The 17,026-nt window shown below is 38.3% G+C and overlaps 1 protein-coding gene across 3 annotated transcripts in view; it reads left to right on the top strand.

The window, feature by feature from the left end:
• LOC112557488 overlaps positions 1–16,690 on the top strand; it is a 33,589-nt gene extending 16,899 nt beyond the window's left edge. For 2 of the 3 annotated variants that reach the window (XM_025227384.1, XM_025227383.1), the window contains exons 27-56: positions 61–401; positions 669–1,074; positions 1,480–1,609; positions 1,768–1,950; positions 2,293–2,458; positions 2,782–2,956; positions 3,352–3,498; positions 3,759–3,848; positions 4,127–4,233; positions 4,513–4,600; positions 4,804–4,950; positions 5,169–5,333; positions 5,510–5,608; positions 5,774–5,868; positions 6,142–6,289; positions 6,496–6,613; positions 7,134–7,335; positions 7,695–7,761; positions 7,973–8,134; positions 8,244–8,336; positions 8,693–8,866; positions 9,181–9,252; positions 9,836–9,946; positions 10,402–10,566; positions 11,287–11,502; positions 11,931–12,002; positions 12,479–12,658; positions 12,801–12,904; positions 13,212–13,429; positions 13,918–16,690. In XM_025227384.1, coding sequence (XP_025083169.1) covers positions 61–401; positions 669–1,074; positions 1,480–1,609; positions 1,768–1,950; positions 2,293–2,458; positions 2,782–2,956; positions 3,352–3,498; positions 3,759–3,848; positions 4,127–4,233; positions 4,513–4,600; positions 4,804–4,950; positions 5,169–5,333; positions 5,510–5,608; positions 5,774–5,868; positions 6,142–6,289; positions 6,496–6,613; positions 7,134–7,335; positions 7,695–7,761; positions 7,973–8,134; positions 8,244–8,336; positions 8,693–8,866; positions 9,181–9,252; positions 9,836–9,946; positions 10,402–10,566; positions 11,287–11,502; positions 11,931–12,002; positions 12,479–12,658; positions 12,801–12,904; positions 13,212–13,429; positions 13,918–14,021 — 4,545 coding nt within the window. In that variant the 3' untranslated portion in view covers positions 14,022–16,690. The remainder of the gene's footprint in view (positions 1–60; positions 402–668; positions 1,075–1,479; positions 1,610–1,767; positions 1,951–2,292; positions 2,459–2,781; positions 2,957–3,351; positions 3,499–3,758; positions 3,849–4,126; positions 4,234–4,512; positions 4,601–4,803; positions 4,951–5,168; positions 5,334–5,509; positions 5,609–5,773; positions 5,869–6,141; positions 6,290–6,495; positions 6,614–7,133; positions 7,336–7,694; positions 7,762–7,972; positions 8,135–8,243; positions 8,337–8,692; positions 8,867–9,180; positions 9,253–9,835; positions 9,947–10,401; positions 10,567–11,286; positions 11,503–11,930; positions 12,003–12,478; positions 12,659–12,800; positions 12,905–13,211; positions 13,430–13,917) is intronic. The other variant, XM_025227385.1, reaches the window with a different exon arrangement.
• The last annotated feature ends 336 nt before the right edge of the window (positions 16,691–17,026 follow it).

The raw sequence follows: 17,026 nt of genomic DNA, 5'->3' as shown, positions 1-17,026 counted from the left end.
CAACAAATAAGAATATCTTTAATGAATATGATATATCCATTTTGGTTTGTTTAAAAAAAAAAGGGACCTCAGCTGGAAGGTCAGCATGCCTTGGATCTTAAACGACTGCTGCAAGAAGCATACCAGAAAAATGCAACTTTTGCACAGCTGTTTTCCCATGATCCGGAGTTTACCAGACTTGAGTGCAAGGTGCACGAAGCTGCTCATTCTGTTGGCCTTGACTTAGCAACCTTTCCAATGGAAACATTCCAAGGCATGAGTGAAGACATCAGCAATCTGAGTATTGCAAACAATAAAGTGGACCACTTGCCAAGCACCTTTGGCTCCAGTTTCCCCAATCTTGTTCACTTGAATTTGTCATGCAACCGCCTTGCAGCACTACCTCCTATGGATGAGATCAAGTGCGTGTTACTTCATACACAAATAAAATTTCACACTTAGGCACAATTAGTGTAAGGCTACATCAGGCCTGACAAAAAGTTAATATTTCTTGTTGATGCATGAGGTAACTTTATTTTCATAAGGTATTTTGGCTTCTGCATTTCTTGTCTTTTTCTTCATTTTTTGAATTTGTGGAGTAACAAGGACTAAACTAAACTAAAAACTGGAATTTGTGTCTCATTATATTCTTTTAAACTGGTGTTTTTTTGTTTTTTTTATGTTCAAAGGAACTTGGTTGTGTTTGACATTAGCAATAACTGCCTTACTTCTGTGGACCTGCCATCACACTGGAACAGGTCTTTGCAAGAACTAATTATCTCCCACAATCCTCTGCACAAACTGCCATCCTCTTTGGATACCATGGCATCTTTGACCAAGTTGCTGGCGGATAATATTGGATCACTGGATTCCATGGATAGCATTTGCAGTCTTAAGAAACTCAACATTTTGTCACTTAACTACAATGTCATCACGTCTCTGCCATCTGGCATCAAGGACCTGCCTCTCACAGTATTAAACTTGGCAGCAGTTCCTTTGATCAAACCTTTGCCATCTTCAGTAGCAGCTTACTCACTAGAAGCATTTATTGCATTCTGTCATCAATGGACTGCCACTTCTCATATGCTTGATGAGGTTTGTTTCCATGTTTATGTCATTTTTGTGTAAATACTGTGATTGTCCGAGGAAAATTTTTTTCTCATCCTATTTTGCTCATATAAGGTAAATGATTAAACTCCCATGGCCTGTGTCTCAAGAGCAAGTGGACTGTAAGTAGTTTGCTATATCAAGTGGATGGCATCATGAAGACAAACGTTTTCTACATTTATCTCCCCTGATAAATCAGCTGTTCTCCACTGGTTAGAGAGATCGAGTGTTAAGTGCATTAACCACAGAGTCAAGCTTAGTTGCCACACAGCTTTACAACATCATATGCTTATGAAACAAATCAGTCAACTGCATGTATATATATATCTCTCACAATTTTTTTTCTTCAAGCTTTCCACATTCTAAATATCCAGGTATTTACATGTAATGCAGGAACTGAAAGCCATCTTCACGCTTGTGGACAAAAGCAGTACCAAGCAGGTTGGCCGTGATCAAATTGGATTTTTAAATGAGCAGTTGATGATGTGTTTACCACGTCTTGGACAGACAGCACAAAGTATTGGTAGATATCTCTGTTTCTGTGTGTTGGGTGGATGGATGAGAGAGAGTGTGTGTGTGAGAGAGACTGAGTGTTCAAGAGAGTGAGAGAAAGACTTGAAGAAAGGCACAGATTTTTTTTTATGCTTATTATCACCATTCCTTGTTTTGATGGCTACACAGGGACAGTTTTCCCCACACCACTTCTAGAGATAAGTGGGCTTAACAAGCTGGATCTAAGTTACCAGGGCATTGTCACAGTGCCAGATGACATCAAAGCCATGAAGAACTTGCAAATTTTAGTTCTTACAGGATGTCAGATGCTGGAGAGTTTGTCACCTGAACTTGTAAATCTGCCATTAAAAGGTGTGTGAGAAAATTTATCTTTAAATATAGACAGTATCACAGTAATGAAAATATATTGGAGAAATTTTTTTATATATTTAAATATAGACAATATCACAGTAATGAAAATATATTAGCCTCATTCAACATTAATGTGATATTTCTTATGTTTTTCTTGGAATTGTTTCTTAAAACTATAAATTTATTCTGACAACATACATTCAGAAAATCAAGAGAGGGGCTTGTACTGTGTTCACTGTTCACTGGCATATAAAAGTTGTTTGTGTTTATTTTTCCTTTTATGTAAATATTACATGCAGAAACCACTCTTGCATACAATGAATGTTGGTTTTACTGATGCAGAATTAAACCTACATGATTGCCTGTTGCTGAAGACACCACCAAAGGAAATTGTCAGACGAGGTTTCAGTGCTGTTTATGGCTACTTAAGGCGCCTTTTGATGGGCTCTTCACCTTGCAAGCGCACAAAGCTCATGATGGTAGGACTTGGTGGAGCTGGTAAAACCAGGTCTGTTTTTTTTTCCCTTCTAACATGCCACCACCATTTTACAGGGCATGATTACTGTTCTTTAAACAAATTCAGCATATTACAGTTTTAAAATATAAGTTAAATTTTAAAACTTGTTCAGAAAACCATATAAAAGTATATCTTCCCTGAATTTGGTATTGTTCACATAAAGGCTCTGAAAACAAGGTATTTGTGGATGTCACAATGGTGAGACATGACCTTTCTTTATGTTCTTGTCTAACTTCACAGTAGTTTTATTTTATGGTCAGAATTTATATACAGTTTAATGAGTGTCATTTCAATAATGTGACACTTCTTTGCAGTCTTGTGAGAGCGCTGACATTGGAGAATTTCAGAATAAACTATGACTACAATGAAATGATCACAGATGGTATTGACATCAGTAAATGGAATGTGACAGTTCAGGGGGAGAGAGAGCCACTGCAGTACAGTGTCTGGGACTTTGCAGGGCAAACTGTTTATTACAACACACATCAGGTGAAAAGAAATCATTGCTACCCAACTTCTCTCTGGCTCTTACAGTCTGCCTGTTTGAATCCATGCTCACGCTTTCCGTTGTAGTCTGTTGGTTTTTCTGTCAGGTATGTCTTCCCAAATGCCAATATCTATTTGCACTTTACAATAATTGAAATTTAATTCTGATTCAAACTATTTTGACTATTTTAAGCCATGAACATTTCCTTTTTTTTTCCTGTGGTTTTTTTTTCATCCATGCCCTGGAGTTGATATGTTTGCTATGATTTCATCTGTTTGCTGCCACTGATGTGTCTTGTATGGTCAAAGTCACTTTGTTTGTAGTCTTTCCTGTGCAGCACATTGAGCTTATATCCCCATGGGAAAATATGAATAATAAATTGTCAATGTCCATGCAGTTCTTCCTGTCCAATCGGGCAGTCTACCTGTTACTGTGGAATGTCCGTCTGGGCTATGAGCATGCTGGTCTTGATTTTTGGCTCAGCTCTATTGCTTGCCATGCACCAAAGGCACCGGTGCTTGTAGTGGGAACACACTGTGACAAGGTACCTCCAATGAATTCACTGCTGTTATGACATAGTTTTGTAGATACCAAGATTTAGCATCATTCCAGACTAATTAAATGTAATCAACATAGTGGAAATATAAAATACATCAACATGAAGCAAACTTATGGTGAAGCAACTATCAGTGGTTAGTATCAAACAGAATTTGGTTTTGCTACATTTTCAGTAACATCCTGTACAGATGTGAACTAAAGTATTATCTGCGATTTTTTCACTAAAGAGCATCTTGTTTTCAACAGGTTGAGAAGTCTGTCATCCCCTCAGCAGAGCTCAAGCAAAAATTCCCTCAAATCACTGGCTTTCATTTTGTTAGCTCCTACACAGGGGATGTGAGTAACCATAATGTAACTTCTGAAAGTGTATACTTGCACAAGAATAGAAAACATTTTTACCTTTGTGTGGTATTGCGTGGTAAATGATGTTTTACTGATTTTGATGTCTCCAACTTGCACATAATCACACAGTCATTTTATCTACACTAGATGTAGTAAGGATGAGGGATACTGCTAAGTTTAATTGTTGGAACACAGAAAAGGGAGTAAAATAGTGAGAATAGCTTGTGTAATTTCCTGAAGGCAATGCCTTATGGTGCCCCCTGTTTGCACAGGGTTTGCCAAAACTAAGGGAAGACCTAATTGCAGTCACACTGACCCAAAAATACATGGGTGAGATGATTCCAGAAGCCTGGTTAAACTTGGAGACAGCTTTGATGAAGTGAGGAAAATTTGATTATGTGAGGAAAGTTTGACTGATCATCATGCTAAGAAACCTTACTGATGTGTTGTTTGATAGTTTTTGTTTGTTGATGTTTTTTTATTTTTGTTGTGTTAATACAAATCATCATTTGTTGACAGGGTAGAACAAATTATGGAAAGCCTTCAATTATCTTGATACATCAAATTTTCCTTTTCTCCATCCTGAATTCATTTCCTTAGACTTTTAGCTAAATATGTAGATATATTTGCCAAAATGACAAAAATTCTTGATTTTTAGTCTACGAACAATGCAAGGAAAAAAGCTTCTGCCCTGGACTGAAGTGGAGAAGCAGGCCAACGGGTGTGGAATATTTGATGCTGTTGAGGTACTTCTTTTTTCTCCTACTCCTTTCAGTCATACATGCATCTTAGTGTCTGTGTTTTCAAGTGTGTGAGTTAAAGAAGGAGGGCAGAAACAGAGAAAAGACAGACTGCATTATTAGTAAGAAAACTAAAACACTACTTCATTTCATTTTCTTGGCAATAAATGTGAGAATTATTTTCATGTGAGATTCATTTGATGTTGCAGATCACCCAAGCAGTTCAGTTTTTGCATGACTTGGGCTCCGTGCAGTTCTTTAACACAGAGTTTCTAAGATCAAATGTTGTGATTGATCCTCAGTGGATTGTTGATGTTATGGCATGTGTTGTCACAGTTCATACAGGACCAGTTAAGGTATAGTATATTTTCAGTGATTGTGAGAAAATTAAATATTGCAATATTAACTGAACCACCTTGTAGATTATTTTTTTGGTTTTGTTTTATTTGTTGTTGTCTTTTTGTAGATGATATTGGATAATAGATGCTAAGACAAGGGATATAAATTTTAATTTTTAGGGCAAGCAAGTGTTTAAATGCTATTTATGTATAGATTTCATTGTGGGGTTTATCAGGAAGGAGTTCTGCACCACAAGGATATGGCTGAGGTTTGGAGCGAATACCCAGCTGAACTTCACCCCTGGCTGCTACGTCTGACAGAAGAATTTGACCTGACCTTTCCTTTGCCAGAGACTGAAGCAAACATTGTGCCTTGTCTTCTCCCTGATGTTGCACCCCAGGTGATGAACATATGCTGCTACTACTATTTTACTTTCTTGTACAGATGAAGCTCACAAATTTTTTATAGTTCTGTTATAATTGTTTCTTAGCTATTTCATCCTACTTGCTAATTTATGTTCTTTTTATTAATATGACATATTTAATTATTAAGCCAATGAAATTCTGTTTATTACAGTATGAGTGGCCAGAGCCACAACGTGAGAAAGGTGAACGAGAAACCAAGATGATTTACAAGTTTTTCTACCTTCCAGTTGGTCTCTTTAATAGAGCACAGGTAGAAGATTTTCTTTCAAACAAATAGAATCGTATGTATTGTAAAAACACACACCTGCTTACATAATAACACTTACATAATTACACCAGCTATATAATAAGATATATAATCTTGATGAAATCTGGGCAATCCTGAAATCTTCATATGTGTGGGGTTTTTTTTCAGGCAAGATTGCACACATTTGCAGACAGTGTTGTGATGTGGAAGAAAGGCTTCCTGTTAAAGAAAAATCAGCACCAGGCTCTTATGCTGCAAATCAGGTGTTTATAATCCTTAGTGGCCACAAAGTTGTACAAATTTTATCTTGTTTCTTCTTACGTAAACAAGTACTTAGGAAACATGCAATAGTAGATCAAGATTGGGCCAAGCTTAGGCAAAGGTAATGTCATTATTTCAGGCAATTTTCAGTGCTGACCCAGTGCTATGTGTTTGCGAAAAAATCTTCATGTATATTATTAAATAATTTAAATTATTATGTATTTTATTTACTGTAAGATGTTGTAAGAATATATGTACTTGCTTTTGTTTACCAGCAATACTGAAGTTCAGGTGACTGCGCAAGGGTTCAAACCAGAAAACATGCTGTTTCTTGTGCATGAAGTTTTTGAATGTCTGATCAGTGAGTCTTACAGTGGTGTCACCTATGACTTTCTAATCCCTTGCATGGAGTGTCAAGCACAGGTAACTGAATGGTCACCATATCTATATATATGTGCTTTTAACCCTTTTATAAAGTGATGTTATTTGTTGTTGGTGCCGTACACATTGTGTATGACTTTTGAAAATGTATGAAAAGTATGGCCCCAGATGTTTGACAAAAATGAGGGTTTATAGAAGAGCCTTATAAATGACAAAATATTGCTAAAGCTGCAAGAATTTTTTCTTAGAATCAGGTTGATCTCTGCATGTTCCCTGCATCAAAAGTGCAACGAGCTATAGAGCACAAGGCTCCCTTTCTCCAGTGTGACCGTGCTTTTCACATCATTTCTTTGCCAGAAATACAAGGTGAGATTTGAGTTAAATATCGTATCTTTATTTTCTTATTGTGTTAAGTTATCAGTGGAGAAATGGATTTTTTGCTCTTTGTTAATTCTATTTGCAAAGCTGTTGTAACAGTGTTTGTAAGACTGGTCAGCAAGTTAACATCCTTTATGCTAGCTGAAGCTAGCCAGTTTGTTTCCTTTTCAGCTGGCCTTCTAGAGTCTTGCAGGGGTTGGTCATTGGTTGTAGGCAGATTAAACTGTGGGTTTTTGTCGCTGCTGAAAGTGCTTTTCACCTAACTATATGAAAAATTCTTCCTTTTTTCAAACACCTTTCTCTGGTGGGAACTTGCATTATGTCATCTGCATTTATGTGAAAGTGTATGCGTATTTTTGTCCCTTACTGATAGCTCCATGCACTGAGTCCCTGTTGTATCCTACAAGAAAAAGTCACAAAGTGACAATGACAAAGAAGAGATAAGACAGTGGGATGATTTCAGCATTAGCACATGCTCTCTATAGATTTGGTTTTCTGTTCACTTAAGCCGTGATGCCTCCAGACCGCAACTCAGACTTTGATGAGCACTTAAGGCGAGGTGTGCGTGAATTGCACACTCTACAGGAGGACCTGTCCATTAGCATATTTTTCTGCTATTCAAAGAAAAATGTTCCACTCTTAGAAGAGGAAGGAAAAGTTGTCCATCCTGGAAATGTTATTGAGGATCTGCGGGCTACTGGGTACAAAGTGTATGTGGTTTTCTGATTATATTTTCTGAATTGACCATTTTGACAACTATGATAGAGCTCTTAGTTTCGTAAATCTTTTTTAACTATCCAGTTCCTATACACCTATACACTTACTATACAGTTTTGTTATTTTGATGGTGTCTTGCTTTTACAAATTCCCACAAAGCCTTCATCTTGCATGAAAAGCTTAATTCTCTTTTTGACGTTTGTACAATTTATTTACCACATGCGGGAAAAGCTTCTCTTTTTGACGTTTGTACAATTTATTTACTACAAGAAACATTGATAAACTCATTGACTGACCGATTGAGTGCATTTATATTTTTATACTGTTTTTCATTCTGCTTTCTTTTCTGTAGCTCATTTACAGACCAACCAGAAACTGATAATATGGAGACGCTTACTCTTTCTATGAAGTCCTCACAGGTGAGAAGTATTTCAATGCATGGTGTTTGTACATTAAACAGTGAAGGGTTTTTCTGTGAAAAAATTGTCAGCTGTATAACATTTATATGGAAACCCACCAATCTCCACAATCATTTTATAAAACTAGGTGTGTATTGTTCATAAAGATTGATTGATTAATCAGTTTATTGTTTTTTCATTCACTGTAAACATGTCTCTTTCATTCATGAAGGTGGTCATCTTTGGAATTTCTGATGAGTTTGTATCCAATGAGCAATGTCACAATCTGATCATCTATGCAAAGGAAACTTTACACAAACCAATCCTACTTATAACCTTGGGCAAAACATCCAACTGGTTGAAACAGAACATCAGCATTGTTCTTGGAGATGAGGTATGCTGCAGATGTAGATTTCAGAAGTTTTAGTTTTGAAATCTCTTCCGGTTCAAATAGTTGTTAATTGCCTTTTGGACTGACCTGATGTTTGTTTTTTTTTCTGTAGGTGTATGTAAAGATGCAGGACTTGACTAGATATTCTGTGAAGATAAAAGAACTGACCGAGGCTGTGAAGACTAAAGCTGGTATCAAAAAGATGGTAATGTAATGCAAATTAATAAATCAGTGTACACATAGCTGCTTGCATGCATTTTTGAGCGTATATATATATAGGTGCACATGCACCAACTCTCTCACTCTGTTCCCTCACATTTGACAGCAGTCACTTTTTCTCATTTTTTCAGACTTTTCACCGCCTTTTTTTTCTTTTTGCCTTTCTCCATTCTCCATCCATCTCTCCTCTCTCTCATCACCACATGCAAGAATAATTAACCATATTATGAATACAGACTCAAGTACATCAAGCAATGTTTTATAACTTTTTTTTAACTTTGCTGATCTTTATTAACATTTATAACTACTGGTTGTTCTGTGTTTTGTCTTGCTATAAATCAGCAAGCGTACCCACAGTGCTTCATCAGTTATTGCTGGGCCAACTCTCTTACTGCTGTCCAGACCGGTTCATCCTCAACATCCAAAGCTCTTGGGTGGGGCGATCCCCGGAAGTTGAAAAAATTTCTGGAAGACAACGGTGTGACGTGTTGGATCGACACTGAACAAATGGGGCAGGTGGGCCTGTGCTTGTGATTTGCACATTTTCCCAGTTTTATGGCTTGCTACATTTTTCTTGATAGTTATTTCAAAAGTAATACTTTTCACTTTTTTGCTTTGTTTAAAGATCAGAAAATAATATTACTAGAGAACAGCGGAGAAAAACATTTGGAAGTCGAAGTGCCATCAGTAAGAAGGACAAATTGGAAGTCCATTTTAGCCTCGCCTGTTATGTCTGCATGACTACTGGAAACATCTTTCATGAACATTGTTGGTTGTTAAAAGGAATGTTTTATGAAATGTAGATGAGATGTTTTATTTGTTATCCAAAGGAAGGATTTTTCGAAGACATTGCAGAAGGTTTACGAAAAGCCAACGTGATGATTGCATGCGTTTCGAATGAGGTAAATATATATATATATCCTTTCTTAATTATTACAACTGCTTCTTAACAGATACACAGTTCATCTGTCAGTTTCCAAAATATGTCCTAAACTATATATATATAACTATATATATATATAACTACATATCTGCATACCGATATTTAAAGACGATGGATTACAGATTAACGTAATAATGATAGGCTGACTTTGTATGAATATTACATTTAGAAGTTTTACGGGTAGTAAATAACTTGCATCAGTATACAGTATTTGCACTTAACTGTTTTTGTGCGAGATAGGAATAGAGCCAGCCTGCAAGAAATCATAGGTCCCATAAGAATAAAATCAAATACAGAAAACACAAAAAGGAACCAAATAATAAGAACAAGAGCTGAGAGTAAAATAATATTTCAAAAGGAAGAGTATCAAAAGGACTAGCATTATGGGAAAGGTTGTAAGGCGTAATGTTACAGAAGAAGTGCATTTTCTTGCAGGCTGGGAATAAGTGGGCAGAAACAGAAAATCATTCAGACGTCCCTAGGACTGTGCTTAGCTTTCAGTTAATTGTCGTGCCTCTTGATATATGACACTGTTGCCACAGTATGCCGAGTCTAGGAACTGCCGGATGGAGTTTCGCTTTGGCTTGTCCACACTTCGCATCCCTATCATTTTGGCAGTGGTTGGAACTGGGTATCAGTGGGAGCGTTCGCAGGTACTTATTAAAAAAAAAAATCTGTGCTCTCGTTTTTGACTTTAGTTCATGTTGAAACTATTTAAGGGACGCCACATTGGAAAGTAAATTGTGTGTTTGGTGGTGGTGAAGGGTGGGAGGCGGCGCGTTTGTGTATTTAATATACGTGCTGTTCTCGGTTGAGACTATACATGACCACGCGTGTAACCACGAACGTACTTTTTGGCCTGCTGGCAGACGATTTTTTTTCAGTTAACTACTAAAACGAGGCAGGTGTGTACAAAGCTTCCGGTTTAGTCGCATTCTTTGTTAAGGCTTGCCGAGACTAACAGCAAATAACTTGCTTTGGTCTCGGCAGACAGACAGCAATCCACCTACACACGTCCGTGGTGTAGCACTGTGAGTGTTAATATATGACCACAGTGGAGCAGCGAGACGGAACGATGACGAAGTACATTAATTGGCTGCTTTGACAGGTCGGCATGATCGCAGTGGGTCAGGACTGCCCAAAGGTCAACCTCCAGTACGAAAATCGGGCGGGGCTGCTAGACGTTCTAGCCCTCGTCAAGAAGGCTTTGCCGGCAGAGAATGATGGCCATGCAGAGGTGACTCCCCTTGGTCAACGCCAAATTGCTTTCCAGGTCGGTGTTAAACGGAATAGCAGTTGTTCATCCAGACATTGCATCAAGCAATTTTTCTCATAGAACATGCAAATTATTTTGAAGTTTAATAAAAGTGTGGATAGTACCAACTATACGTCACTGCTGCTAGCAGCAAGTTTCTTGGAAGCTCTTCGATCATGTTTCTATGGGAATGATTGTGACAAGTGATAACAGAGCCTGGCGCATTTGTTGACAACTAAGCCACTACTTCTCCCTCACTTTCCAGAGCCCATTTCTTAGGTCATCTCCCGGGTACAAAGATTTGGGTTATCGATTGCCAAAACACATTATCATTTACGATCAGTCATCAGGCCTGGGCTTTGTCTAGTTAACCCTAACCCGTGTAATGTTTACGGCCACAGAAATACACAAAAACGTGCAGTGCTCTGTCCGAAAGGCCAGACATGGCTAACACAGACTAACATTGTGATGGCAGACATGTACCCGTCCAAAAATTATTGACTCAAACATGTTCTTTGTTAGCATAGCAATGTGTGTTTATGTTGCTGAAGTGTCTACATATGCGAATTTGCTGAAAGATTACATCAATTTTTGTTGAGATCAGTGCATGGTTGAATGGTAGACGGAATGAGATTAGTGTGCTGTGGAACGGCAGCAGTAACAAAGAAGCAGCTTCAGAGGGCTAAATATCATGAACATTAGCTTTGTGAAATAATTTATGCGCATGCGTCGAAACAGGAAGTGCTGGAACTGACGCAGCGAAAGTTCCTGAGACAGCTGACGTCCTACATGTCGGCCAGCGACATGCACGACTTCCCGCGCCTCGTCCTTGTCGATCTTGTCGATAAGAGTCGGGACGAGCAGGTGGTGTCATCAGGTGACGACACCATCAAAACCCTGCACGACGGGGGCGGGGAATGCGAGCAAGAGAAAGGCGAGCAAGAGAAACAAGAGGTAACAATGTGCTTAATATTGGCTTGAGAGAAAGAAGGTGAGAAATAGAGATTAGTTTGAAGTCTGGGATGGAAAATAATGAGGTAATTGACATACAATTCAGGTACATTATCTGTCAGGAGGCTTTCTTAATAAAAGTTTTTAAAGAGGTTACAGAGGAGGAAAATAGCAGAGTTTTGTTGTCAGAAAAAGGGAGGAACAACTGTTTGATATTCTTAGGGACCCATTCTGAATATTGTTTATAGTGATCAAAAAGGCTACTAAAACAAAGTAATTGTAACTCCAAAGCAGGTAGCTTTTAATGGCAGTTGAAAATAACGTAATGGGTGTCTGCTACTAACAGCTACGCAGATCGGACTGCAGTACTTGACGATTTTTTTTCTTTTCTTTTGTCACTGTGATTACTGATTGCTTCCATTATTGCCTAGATGAAACAAAAATTGAGCACGTCCGTAGCGACCCAGGTCTACTGTTGCCGACTGTTGTGTGAGTGGGAACTGGTAAGCTCGCACTTTCTCTCCCTTACACACACACACAGAATCTGAAATTTATTATCATTGAATGTTTTTTGAAGATACATTAATGAATTAGACCTACTATAATGTCAGATTATTACTTCTCTCATTGTTACGCTCTACATAATTCTCCTGCTGTGACTATGGCTGAATAATTTCGTCCTGTATAGGTCTAATGAACCGCTTAATTTTTTTTCTGTAAAGCCTCATGTAATCCGGCGCGACATCTTGATAATATCATGCTTGTAGTTGTTTTGTTTTGTTTTTTTTTACGAACGCAATGTGAGCACCAACTGAGCGGAACAAAACGTTCCTTCGCTCATGTGTAATGTCGCGACTCTTGCCGCCTCCGCCAACTGCTGCGTCTCACTAGTCACAATGGTAAGACTAACCTTGTTTCAGAAAACTGATTAATTTCATGAGCAAAAATATCATTTGCCTCCATCCTTTTTTAATGACAGGGGTGGCACGAGACGTCGTCTTGCCTCCCACTGTCTGTCGACCACGTGACTGGAGCGGATATGCTCAGTGAAGTAGCGCCATACTGCGCGCGCATCCTGGCCATTCTCAAGCACACGTCCTTGTCCTTACCGATCCTGACTTCTCCCGCTGGAGAACTACTCTGTAAAAAGTTCGAAGAGGTATTAAATATAAACCAGAAAAAAGTTTTAGAAAACGTTTGACCTCCCAATAGAAAAATATAAAAAGTTACAACATTTAGAATTTAAATACTTGCGTGCGTCATCAGAGTGTCACTATCAGTGTCTCCGGCTCCTGTTTCAGTGGGGCAGTTCCCGTGGCAGCAGTGAATTCCAGGAGGAGTACAAAAAGATTCTGGAACTGGCGATCGAATTAGACGTGAACAAAACTTATGGTGGTCTGTTCAGGTAGTGACTGTCATTGTCCTTAGATAAAGAAACGCACATGTTAAATCGCACGTGTGTAGTTGTTTGTGTGTGTGTCTGCCAGTCTGTTAAAGACGAATATAAATTGACGCTTATTGACAAAGAGACTTTGTTGTCGGATTGGGAAAACGACAAAGCTTAAAGAGGAAACACAGCGTTTGCTATCTGTTATGCCTGCTTAAACCAACTCACTGCCTTGAATTAATTGTTGCCCGAGAGCAAGGGCTCGTTTTGTCCCTTGTAACTTGTTTGGCGGTATGTTGTCTGACATATGACACCTGCCTTCTAGATGTCAAATGACCAGCGGCAAGCAGCTCTGGCTGTGTTCGGAGCATCGTCAGTTGGTCAGCCGCCCGCTGGACGAACGAGCAACCAGCAGCACCCACACCACCGCCACCAACGAAGTAGTCGACGACAACGAGGCGACAAGCGCCTCAACTCCTTCCTCTGATGCATTTCCTGAAAGCCGTGAAAACCAGACAACTGCAGACGCAAGTGGGTCAGAAGGTTAGAACATGTTCAGTGCTTTCACTCAGTCTCTTGTTATCCGTAAGGGTGGGTCGTCACGTGGCTTTTACTACAATTCCCTTCCGTAAACAAAGCTATAGTATTTTCTGACTGGCTGTTCTTGTGGCTCCTTTGACTGTTGTCACAAGTAACGCGTTCGACTGCTTGGTAGCCACATGACTTCAAGATCATAGAACGTAATGGTGACTTCAGCAACCCATTATGATCGACAAAAATGGATAAATCCGAAACGCCAAAAGCTTTCAAGCATATGTCAGACCCATGAATTAAAACTCGGTGAGCTATCACAGTCTTATTTTGTAAAATGGTTAATGAACCCAGCTTTGCTGTCTTGAGACATTCCAACTGGTAGCAGTTCTAAGTAATCAGTCAACCAGAGACGTTTGGAAATTCTGTAACATAAAGCAGTTTTGAGGTATGATTTCGCATGTTCTTGTGGACCGTGACGTCCATTTGCTTTGCTGCAGAACCTCAGACTACCTCTCCGGTGCCAGAAAACCAGACCCCAGTCAGGCAGGTTCCGAGACCACTTCTGCGCCGTGCAACTAGCAGAGCTTGTCGCCTGATGTGAAGTGCAAAGGGCGTGACGCAGCGAGGAAGTGTCGCCTAATTTGATTGCCTCGTTCCGCAACAAGTATATTGAAAGTTTCTCTAGCTCCGACCATGTGTTTAAAAGGATGTTGAAGGTTGAACGACAAAGAACCAATTAAAATAATGTTCAATTAGAAGCTTTTCTTTTCATGAACATAAAATCGAATTTTCAAACCATTCAACCTCAGTGATGCTGATTTTGGTCTCCTAATGACTGCTGATATGACATCTGGCAATTATGTTTCTCAAATCTTTCTGTTTGTCAATTATGAATATTATATTTATACTATTAATATTAATGGTATGCTCGTGTTCCTCTAGTTCCGAGTATATGTGTGTTAAATGATATAAAAAATAAATATCAGAGACCCAGTAAAATAACGTTAAAAATAGGAAGATACGTCGCTTTTCATGAACGTAATATACTTAAGGTTTAACATTATATCATGTCCCTCTAGTTCCGTCCATAAGGGTGTAAAATGATATAAAGAATTAAAGGCAGTAAAAATAAAATGCTAAATTGGAAGTTTTGCTGTTCATGATCAAATGCTCTAAATTTAGCAACCATAATCTCAGTGATGCTGATATCGTCTGGCAGACATTTTCTTTCTGATATATAACATTTGGTAATTGTGTTTCTGACATCTATCAGCATGTTTATTATGAACATTATGAAAGTATAGTACTGTGTTATTCAAGTCTCCTAGAATTAGCACCATTAATACTAGAGTTATGTTTATATAGTCATATTAATGCTCTTATAGTGTTTGTTTTTGCGATCAGTTCCTATTGTTATTGGTTGATGACCCGTATTTTGTTTACATACTTTAAAAGGTTAGAAGTTCTGCCGCCCGCTTTATTCTTAGAAATAAATAGAGACATGTTAGCCTTCAGTTAGCGTCCAGTTCTATCTGCAGTGGCGGCTCAGACACATGAAACAAAACTGTCTGTACTTTTTTTATCACTATTCGGATTCCTCTTGTTCGCTCCCTTCCTATTTTGTTTCAGAATTCCTCACTCCTCTGCTTTCCTACAGCAGATGACCTCATTGTGATAATAACATTTATCCAAGGGAAAACTTACGACTAACGTACTTTCACGTTATTGTGCAACAAAATAGTGGATCTCCCTTCTCGGTCCGATAGCGACACATTTTTTTTGTAACCATTGCTCCTCGCTGATATTGCATAATAGTGTCTAATTAAGGAATTGTCTAATATCTTAACGGTAAGATCATCTTAATATTACAGATTTTTTGCTGACATGGTTTTATTTAAAACATTGATGCTTTCATGTTTGATTTTCATATGTGATTTGTGATATTTGAGCTTTCGAATTCTCGATGTTTGCCATATTATGTACTTTGTGTAGTTTATTAATTCTGCTCCACTGTAAAATGTGTGGTTAGACACTGAGTTAAGTGTGTCACGTCGTATTGTATGGGTTTCACTCAGCAATAATAGCAGTAGTTGTGGTAGTATTGATGTTTTTCATGTGCGGGGTTTTTCATGTGCGGGGTTTTTAATCGCATAGAAACGTGTCTGAATCACGTAAAAATAAATTACTAAGGGGTCTGTAACCGTACTTACTTTGGGGTCGTAAGTGTTTCGATCGGTGATCTCATCGTTTCAGATATTTTGAATAAACAAAACATGAAATTTGATAGTTCATGACGTTCTCAAGCGTCAGTAACGGTTTTATGGTTATAACGGACATTAGGATTAAAAATAAATCACGAAAATATTAAATATTCATTGCTGTGTACTTCTTCAACTACTGATCGATAAGACCTCCAGTATTTTTATCAGGGTAAGGGGGAGCTTAAAATTCCCGAAGAGTTTTAACTGAGGGTCTGACAACCCCTTGAATGTTATGAGCCTTGTTCGTGTGTAGCTCAGTCTTCACGATCTGTCTACCTCAGCTCAGCTGTGCACAGTACGTCCTTCGATATATTGAAACGAGCTTCTTCACTTTCCGTCCAGCATTCATTGTTGAATTATTTGAGGACGTGGGTAACAGCGGTATCCTATGACATGGTTTGTTATTTACAGATCACCGGCCAGCAGTGAAACGGGTTGTGCCGATATCCCACCAAACCCTCTCCTTCTCGTCGTATTTTTCCGGTTTTTGCTGATTTTAGACACTCTGTATGAATATTCTATCAAATTTACTGTCTCACTTTAATCCGTCTTTATACGGAGTGTTGTTACTGCGTGACTCCTGCCACCGGTGAAGATTTTTTAAAAGTAATATTTTGTGAGTTTTGATATATCTTTTATTTTTGCTGTTCAGAGCCTCAATTTATACAATAATTTGTGTTGTGACTTAAACCCCAAAAAGATTTTGTTGTCTGTGATATACGCTGTATTATTTTAAACTTTAATTGAACAATACTCCAGAAATTATTTTGGGTCACTTGGTGTAGTTTACCTCAGATTTTCTTAACTTTGCTCAGATTGCTCAGTAACTCAAAGCTCACAAGCTCATACAGTGTCACTATTTGACATTGTTGCTTGTTTTATTTTATTTCACATATATCCACTGATCTTATTAGTACTGCATAATTTAGCATATTTGAACGATATTTTGATTTAACGTAGACAAATTGTATTCAAGTGTTGAGAAAATAAAGTGTAGATGTCACAGATATTGCTAACGTCTTCCTCCATTTAAACTGTGTTGTGCAGCTGTGGTGCATATTTAGGAAGGGGAAATGGAATCAGGAACAAATTGTCAGTTTTATGATAGCTGTAGTATATAAGTTTAGGTGTCTTACGCAAAGTGATGTTATTTGCGATAACGATGATTGCAAGTACAACCTCAACTTGGTTTTGTGTGCAGAATAAGTCGTGAATGTACGTGTATCCCCTGCCTTAATGTCAAGTGTATTTCTCGAGCTTGCTACGAGCCTCATGTTAGAGACACAAATCAGTTACTGAGATATCTTTCCTTTATAGAGAGTGGTATCCCGTTTGAGGTGCATCT

This window comes from Pomacea canaliculata, linkage group LG2, assembly GCF_003073045.1.
Source record: "Pomacea canaliculata isolate SZHN2017 linkage group LG2, ASM307304v1, whole genome shotgun sequence".
Classification (NCBI taxonomy): domain Eukaryota; kingdom Metazoa; phylum Mollusca; class Gastropoda; order Architaenioglossa; family Ampullariidae; genus Pomacea; species Pomacea canaliculata.
The sequence above is the reverse complement of the archived record's forward strand: the minus strand, read 5'-3'. Positions and strand labels throughout refer to the sequence as shown.